General features: G+C 40.8%; 1 protein-coding gene across 5 annotated transcripts in view; it reads left to right on the top strand.

The window, feature by feature from the left end:
• The window catches only part of MITF (melanocyte inducing transcription factor), a 178,418-nt gene extending 161,157 nt beyond the window's left edge, over nucleotides 1-17,261 (top strand). For 2 of the 5 annotated variants that reach the window (XM_054976917.1, XM_054976919.1), the window contains exons 6-10: nucleotides 3,493-3,610; nucleotides 5,586-5,660; nucleotides 6,918-6,993; nucleotides 8,600-8,747; nucleotides 13,477-17,261. In XM_054976917.1, coding sequence (XP_054832892.1) covers nucleotides 3,493-3,610; nucleotides 5,586-5,660; nucleotides 6,918-6,993; nucleotides 8,600-8,747; nucleotides 13,477-13,881 — 822 coding nt within the window. In that variant the 3' untranslated portion in view covers nucleotides 13,882-17,261. The remainder of the gene's footprint in view (nucleotides 1-3,492; nucleotides 3,611-5,585; nucleotides 5,661-6,917; nucleotides 6,994-8,599; nucleotides 8,748-13,476) is intronic. The other 3 variants (XM_054976922.1, XM_054976920.1, XM_054976918.1) reach the window with 3 other exon arrangements.
• The last annotated feature ends 6,004 nt before the right edge of the window (nucleotides 17,262-23,265 follow it).

Here is a 23,265-nt window from a genome sequence, read left to right as displayed (position 1 = left end):
CTACTAATGGATGTCTGTTCCAAATACGATTTGTTATCTTCACATATTTTGTTTATTATTTTCTTTTCCTTTCTCTTTTTCAATTGCCATGCCAAATATTTCCCAGGTTTGTTTGCACCTTCAAACCCTTTTTGATTCAGTCTTTTGAGATTCCACTCCAATTCTTTATTATTCATTGCTGTCAGCTGTTCTTGTAATATTTTAATGTCCTGGTAAATTTTCTTTTTCCCTGGTCTCTTCTTTAACTGTATTTCTTTGGCTTTTATTTTTTCCATAATCTCCTGTCTCTTCTCCTCTTTCTTTTTTCTGGCTCTTCCATTTAAATCCATTAGTATGCCCCTAATTACCGCCTTGTAGGTGTCCCAAACCTTGTTGGTTGGTACTTCTTTATTCATGTTGTATTGTATGAAGAATTTTGTCTCTCTTTTCAGCATCTCCATATTCTCTCCCTCTTGAAGTAAGTCCTCATTTATTCTCCATCCTTTCCTTTTGCTCCTTCTCCCCAATTTCCACATAATTGGATTATGATCCGAGCCTACCATCGGCATTATTTCCACTTCCTTAGTCCATAACGCTAAGTCTTTTGAGGCCCAGATCATATCAGTTCTCGATAGTGTAAAGTGTCTTGCGGAGTAGAACGTAAATTGTCTGCTTTTCGGGTTTAGTCTTCTCCATACATCTTCTAAGGTTTCCTGTTGTATCAGTTCAAAAAACAACTTTGGTAGCAATCCTCTTTTCTTTTGTGCAGTTGATGATTTTTTGTCTAAATCCAGATTTGTCACTCCATTGAAGTCTCCAGCAAGTATTATCTGATCATATGAAAGTTCATCTAGTTGCTTCCTTAAGTCCTCAAAGAAGCTTTCTTTTGCTCCATTAGGTGCATAAATTCCAACTACCAGCACTCTCTTTAAATTCCATACACATTCCACTGCTATAAATCTGGCTTCCATATCTTTCATTACAAACTTTGGCTGCAGCTCCTCTTTAATATAAAGCACTACTCCTCTTTTTTTCTTATTGGAGGCCGCTGCAAAATCATTGCCCAATTTTTTTGATTTTAAATACTTTACATCTTGTTTTCGAATATGGGTCTCTTGCAAACAAACAATATCACATTTTTGTTTTAATAGCCAGTGAAAGATGCTTTTTCTCTTATTCGGTGAGTTAAGTCCATTTACATTCCAAGATATAACTTTACACTCCATACTCATAATCTTGTTGCTGGTAAGTCCTTTTCATTGTCTCTTATAAATCGCTCCATCTCTCGTTCCAATCTGATGCGTCTTTTGGCCCCTCCAAATTCAAAGGACACTCCTTCTGGTAGTTCCCATCTGTACCTGATTTTCATGTCCTTCAAAATCTGAATTAGCGCCTTATATTTTTTCCGGTCCAATAACACCGATCTGGGTATTTCCTTCATAATGATAATCGTCTTGCCGTCAATCTCCAATGGATCTTGAAACTGTTTAGTCACAATCTTCTCTTTCATATTTCGGGTCGTAAATTGCACAATCACATCTCTTGGTAGTTTCCTCTGGGTCGCAATTCTTGAATTTACACGATATACCACGTCCAGGATAGCCACAACTTCCTCCTCCTCCTTCCCCAGGTATTCAGCTAACACCTCCGTCATCTGTTCTTGCGCTGTTTTTCCTTCCACTTCCGGCAAACCGCGAAATCTTAGCTGCTTCTCCATGTGTTTGCTTTCTGCAACCGCCATTCTCCCCCTCATCAGCCTCATCTCTGTTTGTTGCGTGTCAGCTAAATTCTCCACCGCGCCTTCTACTACTTTAACTCTCTGCTGTGTTCCTTGCAATTCATTTTGCATTATTTCCATACCTTTCTTTACTTCTGACAGCTCACTTTTCACTGTCTGTTTGACCTCTTTGATCAGCTCTGGTTTCATGTCCTTAAGTTCTTTAATCACTTCTAAGAGTTTTTTGTCTAAGTTCTCTATTGCCGATTGCCACTCTTTTTTCGACATCGTGGGGCTTGCCTTGGCTCGCTCCCACGAGTCCGCCCTCTTCCTTAACTCCGTGGCGTGAAATTAAGCGTCTTTTTAATTTTTAATTTAAATGTCCCAGTCTTTTTGCAAAGAAAAAACTTTTAGAAAATCCAAAATGTCGGGCGTCTTTTCTCTATGGTTCTTCTATGGTTTTTGTAATCCAAAATGGCTTACTTCCTCTTCCGCTGAAGCCGCGGCTTTTCCCCTTTCAAAGATGGCGATTCCCTTCTTCCTGCCCTCCGGCAGGGGCCGCTTCTCTCCAGCAACTCTATTGTTATTACGTACTTCCTGTCTCCCGACTTCCCGCAGTAGCTCTCGCGATGGCAGGATTTTCTCACAGCTCCATAACCGCAAGTATTCAAAACAATAGTCCAAATTCTTTAATAACTTCTTTAAACTTAGTCTTTTTTCTGTTTCGACTCTTGCCGAGTCTTCTCCTCGTTATAATTAGCCTGTTGCAGTTTTAAAATCTACTTTTAATCTTCTTTACTTTTAACAATCTGTCCCGTATCAGAAGATAGTGATCCGGTTTGGGATTCATGGAGGTCTGACGCAGCTCCAACTGCGGAGCTGACCGGACTGCCGTTTTAACCGGCCGGCGGGGGCAAAATAGCCCGCGGCCGACTGCTCTCAGGCGGAGAGCAGGCAAAGAACGCTCAAGACCTCAGGGCGCGTTGATCTCGGGCGAGGGGGGGCTCTACGCGACGGGCCCCCTCACGACCCTTGAGGTCCCACCCTGTGACAGGTCGGCAAAGATCTCTGCGGCAGTTTCGGGGCCAATGCGGTTGGCATAAGACCTACGTACCCAAGCTTCAATAGGGGAAAGAGGAGTGGAGGGAAACGAATATTGAAACAGTGATTACAACCCACGGAAAGTGAATGGAAAGAATCTGAGAGTATGTAAGAGGAATGATCACTTTTTAAAAATAAACAAATACACATCAACGTCTTCAAACTGGATGGGTATAAAAGAGGCTAAGATTCATGGAGGAAAGGTCCATCATTGGCTAATAGTCAGGTTACTAAAAGAAACCTCCTCGTGCTCAGGTAGTAAACTCTGAATACCACCAGTATTAGAAGGCAACTTAAGAGAGAGATCCTGACCTCTGCACCCTGTTTGTCTTCGTCTGACATCCTCTGTTCCAAATGGGATTTTCCCACCATGCCCTGAAATGCTCTTTTCTGCCTTGTGTGATTTTTGCAGTATGTTAATGAAAGTATCTAGGGAAATAATACATTTACTTACTACTTTATGACAATTTACTTGGTCTTTATTTTTTAAAAAGTATTGCACTCCTGAATTCTTTCTCAGTTATACTACTTTCAACACATCTACCTGTAATTTATATCCATGAATAATGTGTGCTTTTTTTCATGGAACTGCATTTGCAAGTGTGAAGTGATATCAACATAATGGTGCTTGATGCATCAAGTGATTCTGGTTGGAATGTAGGAAATGGTCCATCTTCTTTTTCATCCTTTCGCAGCTACCTGTCTCTGGGAATCTGGTAGACCTCTATGGCAATCAAGGTATGCCTCCTCCAGGACTCAACATTAGCAATTCTTGTCCTGCTAACCTTCCGAATATAAAAAGGGAACTTACAGGTAAACAAGAACAGTATTTTAAGGAATACTATTTTTAGGAGCTAGGTCGTGCTTGAAAAAAAGCCACACGCATTTTCCCCCCACCATATATTCGCCTGATATTTGTGCTTAATTATGCCTTGCACAGTTACAGTATGTGCTGCTACAATGCATGCATGCCACTGCTTCAGCCATGAGGTGTTTACTCTGTGTGCGCACATGGCGTGTGTAGTATGCACATGACAAACCCACCTTGGCAGATTTCTAGAGATTTGGGGACGTGCCTAGATGTAGGGTGGAATTTGTATCGCTCAGCAGAGATGTGATGTGATGCTGTACAGTCTACCCTCCAAAGCTGTAATTTCCTCCTGACCCGCGCAGTCTGGAGAGCCCCAGGCTCCTACTGGAGGTTGGCAGGCCTAGCAAAGAGTGAAGCTGCAGTAATTCTGTATAGGATTACACTAACAGGTATATAAATTCTGTATAATTCCAGATTCCAGGAATCTAGCAGTCATTAAAGACTAACAAAATGTATTCTGCATAAGCTTTCATGAGCCAGAGCTCACTTCATCAGATGCACTGAATTGTTTTAGGGATGCTGCAATTTCTACCACCAATGAGTTCACCAAGTGCATTTACCTTAACTGAAGTTAGCGAAACTGGTGAGCTGACCTTGGGATTAGTTTGTAAGCATGGCAAACAGCCCAGTCTCTACAAGCTTGCAGATGAAAACTATTGACCTGTTCCCTCCATGTCCAAGGTGCAAATAAAACAAAGAATGTATCGCATAAACCAAGAGAATGGGTCAGACACAATGCCCCAAAGTAGAATTGACTGCAATCCTCTTTCCTAGGTGTAAGCATAATTAAATATGGTGGAAATATGCATTCATCTCATGCATAAAGTGTGGCTTTTTCATGGCATCTGGTCATAGAATTTAAGTAGAGGGTCAGCATGGTTTCAGACTAGGGCTGGGAAGCCCTGGTTCAAATCTCTGCTCAGACCTTGTTAGCTGACCTTGGAACAGTCTTTGGAAGAAAGGTCGGATAAAAATATACTAGATTAACTGATGCTGAGAGTATAGATTTTAATTTAAAATGGTTACCCACTTGGGTGTACTTATTTATTAGTTATAATCCCTATGTAGTTTTCATGAGCAAACCTCAATAGGTATACTCAGAAAAAAGTAATCATTTATTCAACAGGGCTTGCTCCCAAGAAAGTGGGAAAGTGTTCTTAGGATAGCTGTCTTAAGAGTTGTTCTCTGTGGGTCATCAATATAGCAACACACTGTTTTCAGTCAAACATGGTGATGATTATGGCTAGCCTGGAGGTCCCATCAATGGTTTCTCAGTTTGCCCCTCATAAACTTACAGTTTCAAAAAGATACTTGCGATTTTTATTTTGGAATTTGCAGGTTTCCATTTCTGGGGAAGGCGATATCTGCAAACACCTTAAAACTTGTTAAGAAGTAGATTTCACAGATTATATAGAAACCAGCTTCTGGGTGTCAGATGGCTCGTTTTAAGCCCTTATATAGTTGAGTTAATAGGCTGTTGTTCCTTGTATCATTTGGGAAGTCATGCTAGAATTCTTTCTGACATACTAGCCTTCTGTTCAAACATGCATTCAGGAATGGTACAGTATTAAGCACTTTTTTTTCCTGAATGTTTGAATTGATCCTTAAAGAAAACTATTCCAGATAACGGGGATGACACTAGAACCATAAATTACCTATCTTTAACTCTTAAAAGTTTAGGCTTCAACTTTGATAATCATGCAGCCTGGAATAGCACTTACATGCTACCTTGAAACATCTGCCTCCCCACCCCCACCCCCACCCCAAAGGTTCTTCACAGCAGATATTTAGGAGCTGCTGTTCATTAAGTGTGCTGTGAAATACCATGACCCAGAGATTGTAGGTGTTTTAAGTTGGCTGATATTTATTACCTTTCTTACATTTCCTTAATTCTAATTACTTCATTAACATGCACAGCATGTGTATTTCCCACAGAGTCTGAGGCAAGAGCATTGGCCAAAGAGAGACAAAAGAAAGATAACCACAATTTGAGTAAGTTTCTTTTTTCTACTTCTGTGTTTAACTGAGGGCCAAGCTACAAGTGACAAATGACACTTGAACAGCAAGTGTATTTCTCCCTGTTCACTTGCCCTCCAATCAATCCACTTGCTGTTCAAGTGTCATTTGTCACTTGTAGCTTGGCCCTGAGACTTGACAGCAGCCAGAGATTTGATTCTGTAGACAGAGTTTTACTTCACAATCCTCCTTCAAATCTGATGAACTTGTGCCTGAAGGAATAGCTGCAGTCTCTTGCAGTAATGCTGCAAGCAAGTAATGCTTGATCAGGTGAATATCTAATGGTTTGTATTCTCAACAACTTTTGAAAACGGTGTCACAAAAAAAGCACACCTTCTTTAAGGCTTTTTGGGGGGAAAGATTTTCAAAAGCAAGTCTCAAAAACTGGATACTACTGTTCCCGTTAAATAAAAACAAATGTACAGTACTTTTTGAAGGAATGGGTAACCCGTTTATTCTCTTAGATCATGCTGTTTTTTGTTAATTTATGACTACTGTTACTTGACTGAAATTTTGTTCCTTTTGTGTTATCATAGGACTCCAAAAGATTAGTGACCTTACATAAGATTAGCCTTACACAAAATAAACCTAGGTCACACTCAATTCATGTCAGTAAAATTAGGACATTTCTCCCACTCACTGAGAGATATGCCAAACCAGAATTCGGTGTGGCTATTTTTGAATAGACTATATTTAATAATTCAGATCATTAAAAGGCGGCTGTGTAGGGGACACACATAGGTATCTTGTCAAAACACAACAAGATCTGTCTTGTCTATTTAGTGTTATGGATTAAAAAACAAGTCATGACAAACAAGCAAATTTGTGTTAATTTATCTGTAAGGTCTAATGGATATCTTTTAGTATTCTTCATATTATTGGAGGGAGGGGTTAGAATTATGTAAGTAATAGGCAGAACTTCCTACTGGCTTCCAGGGGGAGTATTACTTGCAAATGAATGGTGCGGTTCTGTTTTTTGATTGTTCTTGTTTTGTAATGAAATGTGACAATTCAAAGAGACAACACAGAAAAGAGTCTCCTCTACCCGATGCCCATGTTTGTTTGTTTTTTCTGTGGCTGTGCCAAACATTGCGGGGGAGGGGTGTTTGTAAACAAACTAATACACATCAGCTATGAAAAAAGTTAAATAGTCATAGCAGGATGTTTTGAATTTGCCAGAGTTTTGTGACATTTATGTTTTCTGATTATTAATTTGTATTGATTTCTTAAAAGTTGAACGAAGAAGACGATTCAATATTAATGATCGTATAAAAGAACTGGGCACGTTGATACCCAAATCAAATGACCCGTAAGTACTGTCACATCAACAGTAAATTATTACATGTGGGTAAATTTCTTCATGAAATGAGTCAATATTCCTTTTTGGCTTTGGAATATTCATGCAGTATAAGATGTAGGATAAGCCTATTACATTGTGAAATCTTCAACTATACTTCCCCCCCCCCTCCAATAATAAAAAATTTGGCCTCATTCTACAACATACTGCATGATTCCTGCTAGGTCTCTGGAGAGATGATATATGCGTTTTCTAAATAAGTAAATAGTCTTGGATCCAATGGAGGTCCTTTTGCAAAGGTAAAGATACAGTTTTTGCTGATTCCTTCAGTGCTATTCCTAGGGTTCCCCTGTCATTCAGGAGTCGCACTTCAGAGCATGCAACAAAGGTCTTTACTGCTGATGAAAATCCATTCCATCAGCAGAACTGTTCTGTAGGATCCAAGACTGAGATTTGCATTCCTCATGGATGCAAGGAAAGAGTGAAGTAAGGGTCCATAATATTGTTTCCATTTATTTATTTATTTTAAAAAGAGTAGCATGTGGTCGGAGGTGGACAATGCATATCACTGGAACACAGAGGGTGCGATATGGGAGATACGATAAAATCATCAAAAATCATATCCTCAGGTTGAGTTCTTCACTCTCACATTTAATATCAGTTGCCCTGCATCATGTCAGTATGATGCTGAGTAAATCTTTGCACCCAGTTTATGTCAATGGCTGAGCAAGGGAGTGGAGTGCATAATGTCATGAAATGAGATATTCACTATGGAGTAATGTCAGGCTTCACCTCAGAGGGGCGGTGCCTGGGGTGGCCTTGCCCCCCAGGGTGTCTCCTTCCTTGAAGGATCTCCCCCGTAGTCTCAGAAATTGGGAGGAGGGGGGTTTACAGCCCTGATTCCTACAGCATGGAGTCTAGGCAGGCCATCCACCATTGCACCCTGCCCATCCTCTGCCTGACTTTCTGTGCCAGCTGGCCCCTCCCCTGGTGCTGCAGCCATCCTGGTGCATGAGTCTGCAGGGCTGCCTGTTGCTGCCCTCAGCTGCCTGCTCTTTGCTGGGCCCTCACCACTGGGTAGTTCTTCTCCTGATGCTGACGCTGCCTGTCCTGCAACCGGGGAAGAACCTTGGTTCCCGGTGGAGGCTGCTCCTGCTGTCTGTCCTCTTGCCTGAGCTTCCCTTGGGGGAAAAAATAAGGCTGGGGGCCAGAGAGTCTTCTAATCCTGGACAGGTGAGTAGGGAACAGCAAGAGACAGAAGGCTGGCATTTGAGGGAGATCCCTCCCTTTTTAAAATCAGTGAGTAGATTGCTTTGGAAGTTATTGGGACTTTACAGAGGCTAGTTTCATCAACAGGATAGAAGAAACTGAACACTACTAAGCAGAACTCAAGAATCTGGCTGTTTTCAGTATTTAGAAATGGTGCCACGTGAGAGACTGAGAAGATTCTCAGTTTCTTTTGTAAGCTACCAAGAAATAAGTTAACCAGCTGCTCCCCCTAGTGTTGTGTTTCATTAAAAAACAAAAAGAGGTATTTAAATTTAGTCATGGTATTACAAATGGATCCTACCAAATATTTTTTTTTAAACCCATGGAATGATTTGTATTAATCTTGCAGGGACATGCGCTGGAATAAGGGAACTATATTAAAAGCCTCTGTGGACTATATCCGTAAGCTCCAAAGAGAACAGCAGCGTACAAAAGAACTAGAAAACAGACAAAAGAAACTAGAACATGCCAACAGGCACCTTTTGCTCAGAATACAGGTTAGTTTTCTTCTGCCTCAAGAGTTCTCAGCTGACTTGAATATAAAAAAGTTTCTGCAGATACAGAAGGTGTATGTTAAGTTCAAATCAATGTGTAGTCTATAACCAGGACTGAAAGAATAGTTCAGATATATGTCCGGAAAGAGTTACCCTGTAAAGGTCTATAGAATGGTGCATAAACTAGGAGCACTCCAGAATCTTAAGGGCCAAAGAAGCTGTGTAGTCCTGGAACTTGTCAGACCCAGTTCCAGGATTCTGTAAGGTTTGCTACTGTGTTTTTCTCTTCCCACCATTATTTTCTTGACACCTTCTGCTTATATTAAGTAGAAAAAATACTGTCAAAGTCTCTGTTAACTAGATGTTAATCCTTTGGTCATATTTGCTTAGTTCTGTCTGAACAATGCTTTATTCTCAGGATTTCAGATTTCAATACAGTGCATTTTGCACTCCACACCCTACAAGAACCTTCAAGGAAATAATGTTCAATTAATAGGGTTCAATCTTCCTAGCTTTTCTTTTATCCCAATTTCTCTCCTCACCATAGTTCTCATCCCATATGACTTTTGTTCCATGGGTCCTACAAGCCCAAATGTTTCCTTTTTTGGTAATTTAAATGGGCTGGCAGGATCTAGTTCACTATATATCTGAGTACCATGAGCTTTAGAAATTCGTATTCTGAACTTGATAGCTATTGATTGCACCAGCATCAGTGATCTGAAACATTATCCAAAAAGTGGTTTCCAAAAGGATAGGGCATTTCTTTGGCTCTTCTGAAAGTCCTTAATGTGAAGATCTACAATGGAGGCCAAACTTAAGTGATAGTCCTCTTATATGGTATCTAGATGAAGGAGGATATTGAGTATTTTCTAGATTCAGCTTTTAGTTAAGTCAGGGCAATTATTAAACTCATAGGAACAAAGTCTTGTGTGTATTAGATTATTTTCCAGAAACCTCTATAATTGGATAGTATGACAAAATTCTGTAGATGATATGGAGGTTGAAACAAAATTCCAGCAAACTCCAAATGCTGTTGGGTTTTTGTTTGTTAGCAATTACATTCCACAGATTTCATAAAATAGAAGATCTCAATCCAGTTTCTTTATAAAGTTGTTGCAAATCAAAGCCATGGAATGTAATGGTCTAAATCTAGTAATAGACTTCTTCAATATGAGATGGAAATGAGTGTCCCCAACAAAACACATTGTCTTACAATGGTCATAGATCCAGAGGAGTTAGCCGTGTTAGTCTGTAGTAGCAAAATCAAAAAGAGTGCTACTGGACTCTTTTTGATTGTCTTACAAGAATTTAATAAATCAGACAAGTTTTGAAGCAGGTGCCTTGTTTATGGAAAGGAAATAATGCTATCTTTGTGTTAATAATTGATAGAATTTCTTTTCTGCCTCATCTGTGATTGCATAAATGAAGAGATGAAGATTTTATATTCCCAGAAAGTGTCATTAAACCATTTTTCCATGCATAGAACTGTGGCTTATGGGAGGACCATAGCTTAAGTGAAGGATTCGTTTCTGTTCTTATGGGCCAGTGTTAGGTACAATTTTCTGTAGCAAATGTCACTCCAGTGCTCCTTAGAGGGGTGGCAGGAGAATATCAGGTAATGTTTCAGGTTTTTTTCCTCTGTTGGACAGGAAGGAGTACTTACACATGCACATTGGTTTAAGCTGGGACCAGGTTAATACAATACCAACAAACCATAGTTGTACCTAATTCACAAAGTAAAATAAGCAAAACTTTAATAAAGTAATAGGGGTGTGCAGTTCGGGTTTTGAAAACCTGAAAAAAACCTGAATCACCCCGATTCGGGTTGATTCGGGGAAACCCGAATCGATTCGGGTTTTCCAAATCGCCATAACCCGAATCGATTCGGGTTGATTTGGGTTGATTCGGGTTTTTCATGCCTCCGTCTTCCCGGACGCCTAGGGGAGGCATTTTCCCACCGAATCAAGCCAAAATTGGTGGGGACCTTCCTCTAACTCCTCTCTAACAACCCCCCAAGTTTCGGACCATTTGGACTTTGGGGGGGCCATGTTATGGCCCCCCAAACCAGGTCCCCCCCATCCTCGCCTAAGAAAGGGAAAAGTGAGCGTCTTTTTAGCTTGCTGCTGCTAATCTTCTTTATTATTTCCTATGGGGAAAAAATGAAGAGGCAGGCTTCCTTTGCCAGGGGTGGCATTTCGCATGCAAAATGCCCCCCAACCCTCAGGGGCCCTTCTTCCACCTCTACTCCCACCCCCCACCAAGGCTCAGCCTGCTCCCACTTGGGGGGGCATTTCATGGCCTCCCCAAGTAGGTGCTCTTTTCTCTACTACTTACAGCTGGGGGAGGCTTCTCTTGCCAGGGGTGGCATTTTGCATGCAAAATGCCCCCCAACCCTCAGGGGCCCTTCTCCCACCTCTACTCCCACCCCCCACCAAGGCTCAGACAGCTCCCACTTGGGGGGGCATTTCATGGCCTCCCCAAGTAGGTGCTCTCAGCCCCCTACAGCCCCACACAAACCCAATTCCCCCCCAGCTGCCACACACAGACCCAAATCCCCACATTAGCCCCTCACAGACCCAAATCCACCCCCAGCAGCCCCACACCCATAACCCCAGGAACAGGCTGGCAAAGTCCAGCCCTCTCCCTTTGTTCCCTATGCTGGGAACTTCTAAACTCTCTTTCTCTGGGCAATTCTGCACAGCCCAGGGGTGCCACAATGGTGGGCACACTTCTGAGTGCCAGCTGGTCCCTGTGAAAGAGCACCTGAACCACAGACACCCTCCCTCAAATTCTCCCACCACCTACAGAGATGGCTGGCCGGCCAGCCCCATTGTTCCCTATGATGGGAACCAACTGCACAACAAAGAATAAAACACGAACAACACAAAATAAAGTTTTTTAAAAATTATTTTCTCCCTTTCAAAGTACAAGTAGGCAAAGCATTATGACACATTACACCAGCAGTCCCCCACACAGAAAAATAACACAACTCTCACTTAACATCAGAGAATCACAAAAGCACAATTCCTGTCAAAAACACTTGACAGGAAAGGTGGGAGAAGGGCCCCTGAGGGTTGGGGGGCATTTTGTATGCGAAATGCCACCCCTGGCAAAGGAAGCCTGCCTCTTCATTTTTTCCCCATAGGAAAAAATGAATGAAGATCAGCAGCAGCAACCTAAAGCTATGCCCTTTTTTAAGCAAGGATAGGGGGACCTGGTTTGGGCGGCCATAACATGGCCCCCCAAAGTCCAATCGGTCTGAAACTTGGGGGGTTGTTAGAGGGGAGTTAGAGGAAGGACCCCACCAATTTTGGGTTGATTCGGTGGGAAAATGCCTCCCCCAGGCTTCAGAGAAGCCTGGGGGAGGCTTTTTCCCATTGAAAAAGCTAACCCGAATCAACCCGAATCGGCATACCCGAATCGGCTGGGCGATTCGGGTTTCTGCTATATCCGAATCGGCTTCTCGATTCGGGTTTGCCAGATTCGGAAAACACGAACCAGGGTGCCTTTGCACACCCCTAGAAAGTAAGTAACACTTGCACTCAGCCAGAGCTTTGGTCATATATGTTCCTGCAAACTTTTGTGGCTTTCTACCGTTCCTCCTACAGATTGTACATCAGATAACTGAAGCAAGAAATTTTAAAGACTTACAAAGAGATCAAAATAGCCTTAAGTCCAAAGGTTACCTATTCCTTGTTCATTACACACTCCCAGAAAATAGTTCTCAGAGACCTCTCTTCACTGCAGAGTTTTCTAGAACAGGGGGACATCTTGTGTGCTTGGGGAGCCAGAATACATCTATCAAATAGTTCTGGAAGAAGAGATCAGCAAAGTAATATGTAGTATTACCAAATGGAATAATCCCATTTTGTTACATTTCAAGATTTCAATAAAAAACAACATTATTTTAAAGTAACATAAAGAAGAAAATTTCAACCATCAATAAGAGTAGGCCTAGTTTTTCATATGTGTGGATGTTTTATGGGAATTTGTTGAACTTCCCACAACATTCCTGAAATCTTTGCTTAAACAGGAACCTTCAACTTTACCTGGATTTTTACATTTGGGGAAGTCAGGTGGCAACTCCCTAAAACACTTAATTTTATACTTGTGTCAGTCCCTGGTAGTTAGGTCGCTCAAGCTCTCCACAGTTAACATGCAGGTGTTCCAGTTGAAGTAGCTTTATTGAGATCCATACAATACAGGTGTTCACCCAAAGGTGGCAATTGGCAGAAGTGACAATTCAAACAAAGGCATAACTAGTTATAGGGAAACTTCCCGCCCTTTGGGGTCCATTGACATTCTGGCGCGAAACCCTCAAAGAGGTTGCATGGGAACAGATTAGTTTAGACTACATGAAGTACAAAGCAAAATATCCCAGTCTCTGGGAAAAGATACAATATGTGCTGCTAGCAGCTCTCCTGCAAGGACACTTGCTGGAAAAGTGAAAGTACATATTTTCAATAGATAACGGAGAGGCCCACTGGCTCTTCTGCAATTAGTATTAGTAGTTAAGACACTCTCAGGTGATTCACACAGAATATAGCATATAACTCTGGCAAATAGCATTGACCAGTACAAAATGCTTCACCTATCCCAGTAAAGCAGTGGATTGAAAGTTACATTCATTTAGGGTGATGAAATGTGAGAGGCTGCCAGAAAGTGAGGAGTTGTTGAATTTCCAGAATTGTCACTCTTTTTCATGCATTTCTCATTTGTTTCTTTATAATAGGAACTTGAGATGCAAGCTCGAGCACATGGACTTTCCATTGTCCCATCTACAGGCCTTTGCTCACCAGAGATGGTAAACAGGATTATCAAACAAGAGCCTGTCCTTGATAACTGCAGCCAAGAGATTCTTAGGAATCATCCAGACCTGTCTTGCACAACCACTCTTGACTTAACTGATGGCACCATCACTTTCAATGATAGCCTAGCAAATACAGCTGAGGCTGCTGCTGGCACTTACACTGTTCCTACAAAACTCGGATCCAAACTGGAAGACATCTTGATGGATGATACTCTCTCTCCTGTTGGAGTCACTGATCCGCTTCTTTCATCAGTATCTCCTGGGGCTTCGAAAGCAAGTAGCCGACGGAGCAGCGTGAGCATGGAAGACACTGACCACGCTTGTTAGTGGGTATCATTAGAAAGGCTTTTTGTGAATTCCATTGCTTGATTGGTAGATTAAGTAATTTGATCTGTTTTCTTAATAACTTTCTTTTAATATAAATTTCAGATAGCCCAGTGTATGTGACTTTTTTAATGTTTGAGAGAGACTTGTATATTGTTCTATTTCAAAACTACCAATGCTTCCAAAATAGTGTACTGCATTTATGATCCAGACTCATCAAGAATTCCAAGTGAGTCATGTCTACTTGAAAGCAATAGTGAGATACAAATCCACATGTCCATGACCCACTAAAGATGACACTTCGGTACATCTGTAATGAAGCCCATTGACTTGGAAATGAATTGTAAAAGAATGTAAAGAAACCAAAAAGAGAGAGAGAAAGAATAAGCTTTGTAAACTATTTTTGTGTTTCTTTAATAGTGCCTCCTTTCAAATATAGAATACCTGTTAACCCACTTAAATCTATCCCAAAGCATTAAATAGAATATATATGGAATATATATATATATTCATGTTATGAAAATCTTCACTTATATAGCTAATTAATTCATGATGACCTTAATTAAGGTACAGAGTGGAAATGAAGGAGAAACCCAGAAAATATGTTATGGTGAAATTTAAAGGAAGGGAAGGGCCATCCAGTGAAAAGGCTTCCTTCTAAATTGTTCATTTTTTTAAATCACATGATTATGACAAGAAATCTTTTATTTATGTGTCACTAATTCAAGACTCTTAAAAATTCAGTATTTTCCATCAATTGAGCATAAACAATTGAGTTTTTTAATTTTTTTAATTGTATTGTACAGTTACCTGATTTGCATGAATTTTTCAGTTGTTTTATTTTTCATTAAGAATGCGTTTGTATTTTATTTGTAAGAAGACACTGTACTTATAACTTTTTTTTTGACATTTTGAGTCCCACTTGTGAGTGGTTGATTTTTTTTTCTGAGGAGTTGCATTAATTTGTACACACTTCAGAGTAAGATTTTGTGTAGATTCTTGTCTTTTCAAGAGTGGCATTGTGACGATTTTGTAAATTACTCCCTCATGTGGAGGAAATGTTTTGACATGGATCTTTAAAGCAATAGTGTAACGTTAGTCTAGTTAACAAATGAAGCTTTGTATAAAACTCAGCAGGAAAAGAAGAATCCCTGGGTTGAACGTATTTATTTTTAGCAGTACAGGACAAATAGTAATATGCTTGGGGAAATGGTTACAATCTCCTCCTTAGTGCTCTTGTAAGATTGTTTTCAGCATCAAGATTGAAAGAAAATTGACTGTATTTGCAGGTAACTGTTACTTGATCCTAACATTGTTAAGGCTTTAACTTGCAACAGTGTTGTCGTAAGAGCATGTTGTATACATTATCTTCTCCGGCATAGTCCTATGCAATAACAATAGTGATATGTGTATTATTATTCTTATGCCTAAATATTTTATACAGTGGCTGTATGGTCTTGCCAGTTCAGGAAATGATTGGCTTCCTTCATAGCTGCCACCAATTGACTTGCAAAGGACAGGGAAGCATGTCTTGTTCGGAATGAAGTGCCTTAAATATAGCTGCAGTCTTCATGAACTAGCACTGACTGAAGTATAAGAGTAGGGGAGCGGAGGAGATTATTGTAGCAGTTAGGTACTGTAGTGTTTGTGTCATAAAAGAAGAGCCTCTGAATGGCCATTCTACCCCTGTAGTGTTCTTGAAGTGAAGTCTTTGACTCTCTTTTTGTGCTAACTATGCTGATTTGAGGACACCTGGGCAGCTGACAGTCATCAGAACGATGAGCAGAATGGGACAAAACAGTCAAGTCTTAAAGATGTACAGTTTCATTTTGTGAAATATCCTTGAAACCACTAAAAGTCTCATTACACTCCTTTCTCTCAGTGCACACCGCTAATTGTGGGAGCACCCCCCTCCCCCTCCCAGGATCTCTGCAGAAAACTGAAGAGGGGAAATCACAAGAGCAGATGAAGCTGCCTTCAAGGGGATTAGACTTTGGGTCTATCTAAGTCAGTATTGTCTACTCTTGACTGGCAGCGGCTCTCCTGGATCTCAGTCCGAGATCTTTCACATCACAGACGACCTGATCCTTTTTAACTGAAGATGCTGGGGATTGTACTTGGCACCTGATACTCTACCACTGAGCTGCAGCCCCTCCCTCAGGGCAGGAACTCCTAAACAATTAGCTGCTGGTTTCTCTTTGTTTTCAGAATTTCAGCATAGACACAGCTCAAATTATGAGACAAAACTGAATCCCACGAGGCAGTTTGGCTAGGAAAATCTGCTCGGTGGTGTTCAGTCCTGCAGCATTTTGTCATACTAATTTGGGCACCATAAAACTGATCCCTCACTGAAAATATACTTCTGCTACAGCATGGAGCACTACCCAACACACATGCCTAGATGATCCACTTACAGTTCAAACTTAAGCAGTTTGACTTTCAAAGTCCATTATAGTCCGTGGACTTAGAATGGTGTGCCTCTGCTCAAGACTGCACTGTGGATTTGGATTTCTTTTTGAAGATATGTACGGTTTCTATCAACTCGTATCATATGCTTTTCCTGTTGTATGGTTTAGTATAAATTAAACTTCCTTGACACACCATGCCACCATCCACTGCACTTTGTTGTGGGGGGTGCTGTTTTTGGTTTGGGTTCCTTTTGTACCAGAGCCATTTTAATTGTGGAGTTTGCATATCTTCTACACAAAATTCTTCTAGTCCTATATAAGAAGGGGAAACTGCAGGGCTTGGATGATGATGTTTATTTATTATTTGTATTTGGAACCAAAGGGCCACGGATAGCACATTTACGTGGGGGAGGCATCAGGGAGCCAAGAAATATGGTTGCTCCAACACGTCTTCAGACTACGAAGAGTGCACAATACCCAAAATGCTAAAAATTTTGGGGAGAGTCAAGAGACAGCTGACCAGGTACATGGAGTACCCAGCAATTTTCACTTTTGCCAAAACCATTCAAGATACATTAGTGCCATAAACTTCTTCCTTACTACTTTGAAATAGATAGATATATAAAGCAATATTAACTCTGATGCCTATAAAGCCTTTAGGAAAGTATATGAGGAAAAAAATGCAAAGCACAAAGTAATGCACTTACCATATTTTTGGACATGAAATGCACTGGTGAAAAAGGAAATTGATGGTGTAAGAGGCCTCTGTATCTTGAAAAAATGAATGAGTTACTGCCTCCTGTTCTGGATGCTTAGTACCATGCTGTTGTTGATCTTTTCACTTGCTGTTGGCCACAGCAATAATTTGTGTCTGGTCTATAGCACTGTAAATGATGGATCAATATTAATGTAAACCGATTAAACAATTTCAACTGTTCCTAATAGATGGATTAAAGCTTTTGTTTTTTCATATAATGACTGCTTTATTTATATGTGGTAGAAATGAAAGGAACTCTTTTGCTGCACTGTCTTCAACACTAGCAATGTGTTAAACTTTCATCTTGTGAGCTTAAATGACAAATTCGTTTGAACAAGAAGGAATGTATGTTGTTTCTGCTTAATCTTTTCAGTACTAAAATCTTTGTCACTTTTGTGCCCATTTAATTTCTTTGATTGGATATAAAGGAAAATTTCTGCTGATGGAAGGGGAACAATTTTCACCAATTTCCTGGGGGGGGGGTGCGGTTCTGTGTCCCTCGGGTTAGCATTTCAGAGGGAGGTGAGGAGGTCATATTCCAGTGATGGAATTCCCTCCAATCAGTGGAAATGGTCCATTGGATCGAACCCAATGTGTGATGCATAGCCTTCTTTTCTAAAACCTTTCAGTTAATATCAAATTAACACAAAGAACATGTTAGAAAGCATCACTCTTTTAAAACTTTCAGTTCATACAGATTGTCCTGATTGTGAAAACAATATTTGTTAATTGATGTATTTAATACTAAACTAGCTGGCCCCTGTACTTATAATGATAACAGCAAGATTCTGCTACCTACATACAAAGCTTTGGTGTCTACATATTCCCCAGGTATGCAAAAAAATGTGATTGGGTAAATTATCAACAACAACCGCCAACCCCCCCCCCCCCCAACTATTCTTCTAAGGACTGAACATGTTTCAAGAGGAAGAGAATATTGGAAGTAGTTGAGAATCATCTACATTTTAAAAAGGCGAACTGAATTTGCTCCAGTCCTGAGAGTTGAGAGAATCGTGGAGAGGAAGATCGTGTAGGTTTTTCACATTCTTTCCCCCTGCGCGTCCTTGTGGGCCCTTTCATCATTAATGATCAGTGTTGCAAACCTAAAGCAGAGTTCGACTAGAGGGAAGGAGGAAAGGTAAGACTGAGCCAAACTTTTCTTCCTCCCCCTTATTTGCTATTTTTCCACTTAGTCTGGGATCACTGCTATTGGCCTGGTCAGGCAAAAAACAGGAAGAGAATCTCTTTTCCTGAAACATCAGATGTCCCAAGATACTCTGGGAAATGTAATCCCCAAAGTGTTTGATTTTCTTAGTACATTTCTGAGTACATTGTCCAGAGAGTTCTGAGAAACTGCACCTCATACACATCTAAGTGTCTTCAGCACCAGAACAGGTGGGAGAGAGAATGTCCTTTCAATGCTGACCCATTGACTTGGCCTGACTACCAAGCACCATCCTACATGCTTGCAGTATAGCAAGTATATAGGGTTTCCAGGTCCCTGGGAGTCAAAACCAGTGGATGGTGGGGCTGAGTCACGTGGAGGGGGGTACTGACACTGAATTGGGGTCCAATTTTCACTCAGCCCCCCCCTACACAACCCATTATTTTGCATCACACCAGGAATGACGTAATTCCTGGCGCAACACAGGAACATGTGGGGGCGCTCTGGAGCACGTGGGAGTGCGCTTCACCCCCGCATTCCTGCACCTTTCTTCCTCCCACCAACCAGGTGAGAGGAGGCTGGGAGCGGGAGATTCCCCACCAGGGGACTGCCAAGCCTAACGGAGGGAGCATAATGAAAACAAGAGCATACAATGACCAATGTAAGAAAACTAAATATTTGTTCAGATGAACCTAAAAAACCTCATTATCTATTACAAGTCCATACAGGCTAATTATTTAAGAACAATACTTAGCTTCTAAATAAACACATTTTTCTAACTACCTTGCTATGACAAATATCCGTTTCATCAAATTTACAATGCAAGCTTCAGCAGAGTTGAATTGTTGAAGTCAGTGAGTGTAATTCTGCTTAGGACTGCACTGTCAGTGCAGGAAGGAGGGGTTTTAGCATGTTAAGTTAAACCTTAACATGCTGCAACTGCCTTTTTAGCTTGCTGTGTTTTTCCTGCTACTGCTGCTTCTATCACAAATGTTGCATTAGACAGGCTAATTAGACTCATTAGACTGCTTGCTTTTTTCTTCTCTCAAGTTGCTGACCATGTATTTAAAAGCCTTAAGAACAGCTCTCCTTGAGACATGTACTATACTTCCATTAAGAAATTTATTTATTCTAAACTCTGCGCTAACTATCCGAGTCCCTTTATGCAAGATTCAAGTCCTGTAGCACGGTAGAGGCCAACAAGATTTCAACAGTATAAGCTTTTAAGAGTCAAAGCTCCCTTGACTCTTGAAAGCTATTACTGTGGAAATCTTGTTAGTCCTTAAGATGCTACTTGGCTCCAATATTGCCCTTGAAACTCTCTCATCAACAAGCTGCCAAAAGCACTGCTCAGGTGCACTGAGACAACTACATCAATCAGATTGCATTGCACTTCTAAAAAGGTATTGCTCTGCAATATCACACGATGCACAGAAAATGGTATTAAGCTTTTCGAGACACTCAAGACTTTCGTGCTTGAGATGTATATTTCTTTCACATAGGTTCATTTAATGCCACCTGGTGGGCCTGGATTAAAACTGCAGCCACTTAATTTAGATTGGTTATGAAATGAATTTTGCTGAAACAGATGCAGCTGTCTATACATGTTCACGTTTTACAACAGGTTTTGAGTCTAGTGGCACCTGGACTCACCTTCAGGGAGCTCAGACTTTCAAAATTTTACACTCTGAAAATCTTGTTGGTCTCCAAGGTGCCACTGAACTCAAATCTTGCTATATTGTCGAAGGCTTTCATGGCTGGAGAACGATGGTTGTTGTGGATTTTCCGGGCTGTATAGCCGTGGTCTTGGCCAAGACCACGGCTATACAGCCCGGAAAATCCACAACAGCCATCAAATCTTGCTGTTCTACTGCAGACCAGCACAGCTATCCACCTAAAACTTATCTTCATGTTTTACAAGTTGGTCACTTTAATGACCTGGCCATCATCCCGCAATCAAGAAGAGGTAAGAGAACACATGCTGAACCTAGGTATTTCTTCTCGTGTGTTTTGGCTCGTAGTCTGGGTAAAAGCAGCTGTGAGCCGCAATGACCTGGGCCTCTAGCAAAAGCAGCGGCTGCACAGGCATCTAATTGTTCAAGACAAAATTTGACAGCAATCATGGAGGTGATCTGACCAGAATCTCACTGGTGATGATGCCCATGTTAGATTTCTCATCATGCCTAGTTTTAACATCCTACCTAACAACACAGTGCAATCTTAAATCCTGTGGAATAGATTTATTTAGGTTTCTCAGTGGGCCTGTTTAGGATTGCTCTCTAAATGGCATTTCTTCATATACAGTCTCCTAGAAATCATGGTGGGAGATGCAGAGGCTCGCAGCTGGCGTCCTAAGTATGATTTCACCTCAGGAAATTCAACCATCTTTCAAGTATTGGTTTGAACAAACTAGTGAATTCTCTGGCTCCAGGTTATGAGTCAGAAATACAGCCTTTCCAATCACACAAGCTCTGTAACTTACTTTAGTGGCAGAATGGTGCTTATTTTGGACACACTTCTGGTTTTCTTTCCAAATGTGTGTCGCCCAAGTTATACATAGTTCCAGTAACTTACAGTAGACCAGCATTCAAATTAAAGTAACAGATGAAAAACGACACTAAAATGAACCAGAAAACAGTCAACAAGAACATCAAATTGCTTTATCAACATGTTTTAACTGAATTCCATTTGGAAAAAAGAGCAGCCTACGTTCTCTGGAATTACAAGATGCAGGGAGCAATATGCACCTCCTCTGGAAATGGCGAGATGATCACAGCAAGGGAACAAGCTGTCCTCAAAGTCAGCCACATTTACCCCGCCCCCCCCACATCCACACATATTGCTCTTGCTGCATATCTGCTCTGTTCAGCAGGCAATTATTTAAATAGACAATTAAATCAGTTGCAAATATTATCAATGAATAAACGCTTTGTTTTAATAAAGTCCTCCCCTTCAGTGTTTGTCTAAATTGTGACTGTAAAGTCTGTCGATTGGTTTGACTAAAAGGCAACTTTGCACATGCACAGTTTTGCAACACCTAGCGCAAACCTGTTTGGCAGGATTTATAGTTGTTTGGCATGAAATGATCAGGTTGATTGATCGGCTCACACCTGAATGACTCCATCTGACATGTCAAGTCTGACGGTTGACCACATTCATGGTGAAATTTGCAGCATTCCTTCATAAGGCTTTAAAGGTAAATGTGTTTTTATGGATTTGGACAGGAATGCCAGGTTTGTTATTTCTATTACAATTTAAAGCTTTGCATAAACTCTATGACAAATGCAGAACTAATGTGATATCCACACACCACATTAGATTAGTTCCATATGATCTGTTCTAATCCAATGAAGACCAAGGAAATTCATGTTCCTCTAATGTGGATTGTGATTTAATACTCCAATTTGTAAGTACCTTTGTCTGGATGTAGCATGTAATTTTCATCACCGGCAGTCTCTGCTCAAGATAGATGGCAGCTGAACATTTAGCACTGAATGGCCTAAACCGTATCAGAGGATTTAAGCACATCCTAGGACTGCTGTACTTTTTAAATGGAAGGGGTGTCATTTCCTGCTTGGTTTAAGTAAGAACTATAGGAAAGGGCTTGTACCAGAGTAGGGTTACTCCAAGTGGTGATTGGAGAACTCCCGGAATTAAATCTTTAGGCAGTAGAGATCAGTTCTCCTGGGAAAAAATGGCTGCCTTGGAAGGTGCACATATACTCCATGAGAAGCAGGAAAGTTGGCAAAATAATTCCCTTTGCAGTTTTTGCATGAGAAAACTGTTGCGGGGGCGGGGGGGGGGGAATTATACCCAAGTAAGTGTGCATAGATTGTAAACTTAATCTGGTCTTGGAATGAGAATTATATATGCTACTACAATGCTTTTGATAACTACTTAACTTTGCAACGAGCCTTGGATCGCCTTTAAAGCAATTACTTAATGTTTCCTATTCAATTACATTTGGAAAGTTGTATAATAATTCTGGTGGTCATACAATAATTTGTCTGAATTTATTAAGATGTGGTAATTAAAAAGAATCCCAATTAAAATGATAAGCATATCACTATAAATTCTGTGGCAGGCATGCGAGTGTATTATCCTGCAATATTGCTCAAGTGTTAAGATTTCTCTCATTCTTTTTGCTTACCCAAGAGCATTGTCGGTACAAGTTAGAAACAAAGGCTGCAGTCCCACTGGAACTTCTCTGAAGAGAGCAATTCCATGACTCTGGGCAAAGTTCCAGGAGAAAAGGCATCTGACAAGAGTGTTGTTTGAGAGCCATAACTGGTAAATAAATCTGAATTAAAAATAGGACACAAGCATAGAGAGATTCCTTGTGGCTCTCATCAAGGGCTAGTTTACCAGATAAAAGTAGCTAGGCTTATTATTCCTTGATTCCACCAGACATCTGGTTATCATAAGGTTCTCTCTCCCCCCACCCCCAAGATTTGACAAGCCTTGGCCACTGTTTGTTTAGAATTTAGGACCTTCATCTGCCACTTCTCCAGAATGCTTGGTGTGGCTGGAAGTGTTGCTTGCAACTGGAAATTAATTTGAACAGAGGGATGTTCACTCTATATTATCCCCCTAAAATATGTTTTATTTGTTAAAATATCTGTTCCTTTCTCTTCAGAATTAAAAGAGGTCTAAAGGAGCTAATGGTCAAATATAAAGCAATCAAATAATCACTACAAGTTCAATCACAGACCTACAAAACAGCTAGAATAATTCAACATCGGCCAGATGCAGAAGAAAACCAAAACACTTTGATTTGGTACCTAAAAATACCAATTGCAAAGGGGCCTAGTAGACCTCTTTCAGGAGAACATTCCCCATGCATGGCTCCACAATGGAAAAGCCTTCCAGCTAGTCCCCACCTGCTTCTTCTCTGGTGAGACTGAGATGAGAGTCTCAGGTGCATGATCATTATTTTTCACATCTTTCTTTGTCAGGGAAGACTTTGATCCCTGAATCTTCCCTGGGATTCCTGTCTGTGCTCGAGTGCTCTCAATTCCCCCTTATCTTTTCAATTGCCAGAAGAATACCAACTCGAG

This window comes from Eublepharis macularius, chromosome 4 (genome assembly GCF_028583425.1).
Source record: "Eublepharis macularius isolate TG4126 chromosome 4, MPM_Emac_v1.0, whole genome shotgun sequence".
Classification (NCBI taxonomy): Eukaryota; Metazoa; Chordata; class Lepidosauria; order Squamata; family Eublepharidae; genus Eublepharis; species Eublepharis macularius.
This window is presented reverse-complemented; position numbering and strand designations above follow the sequence as displayed.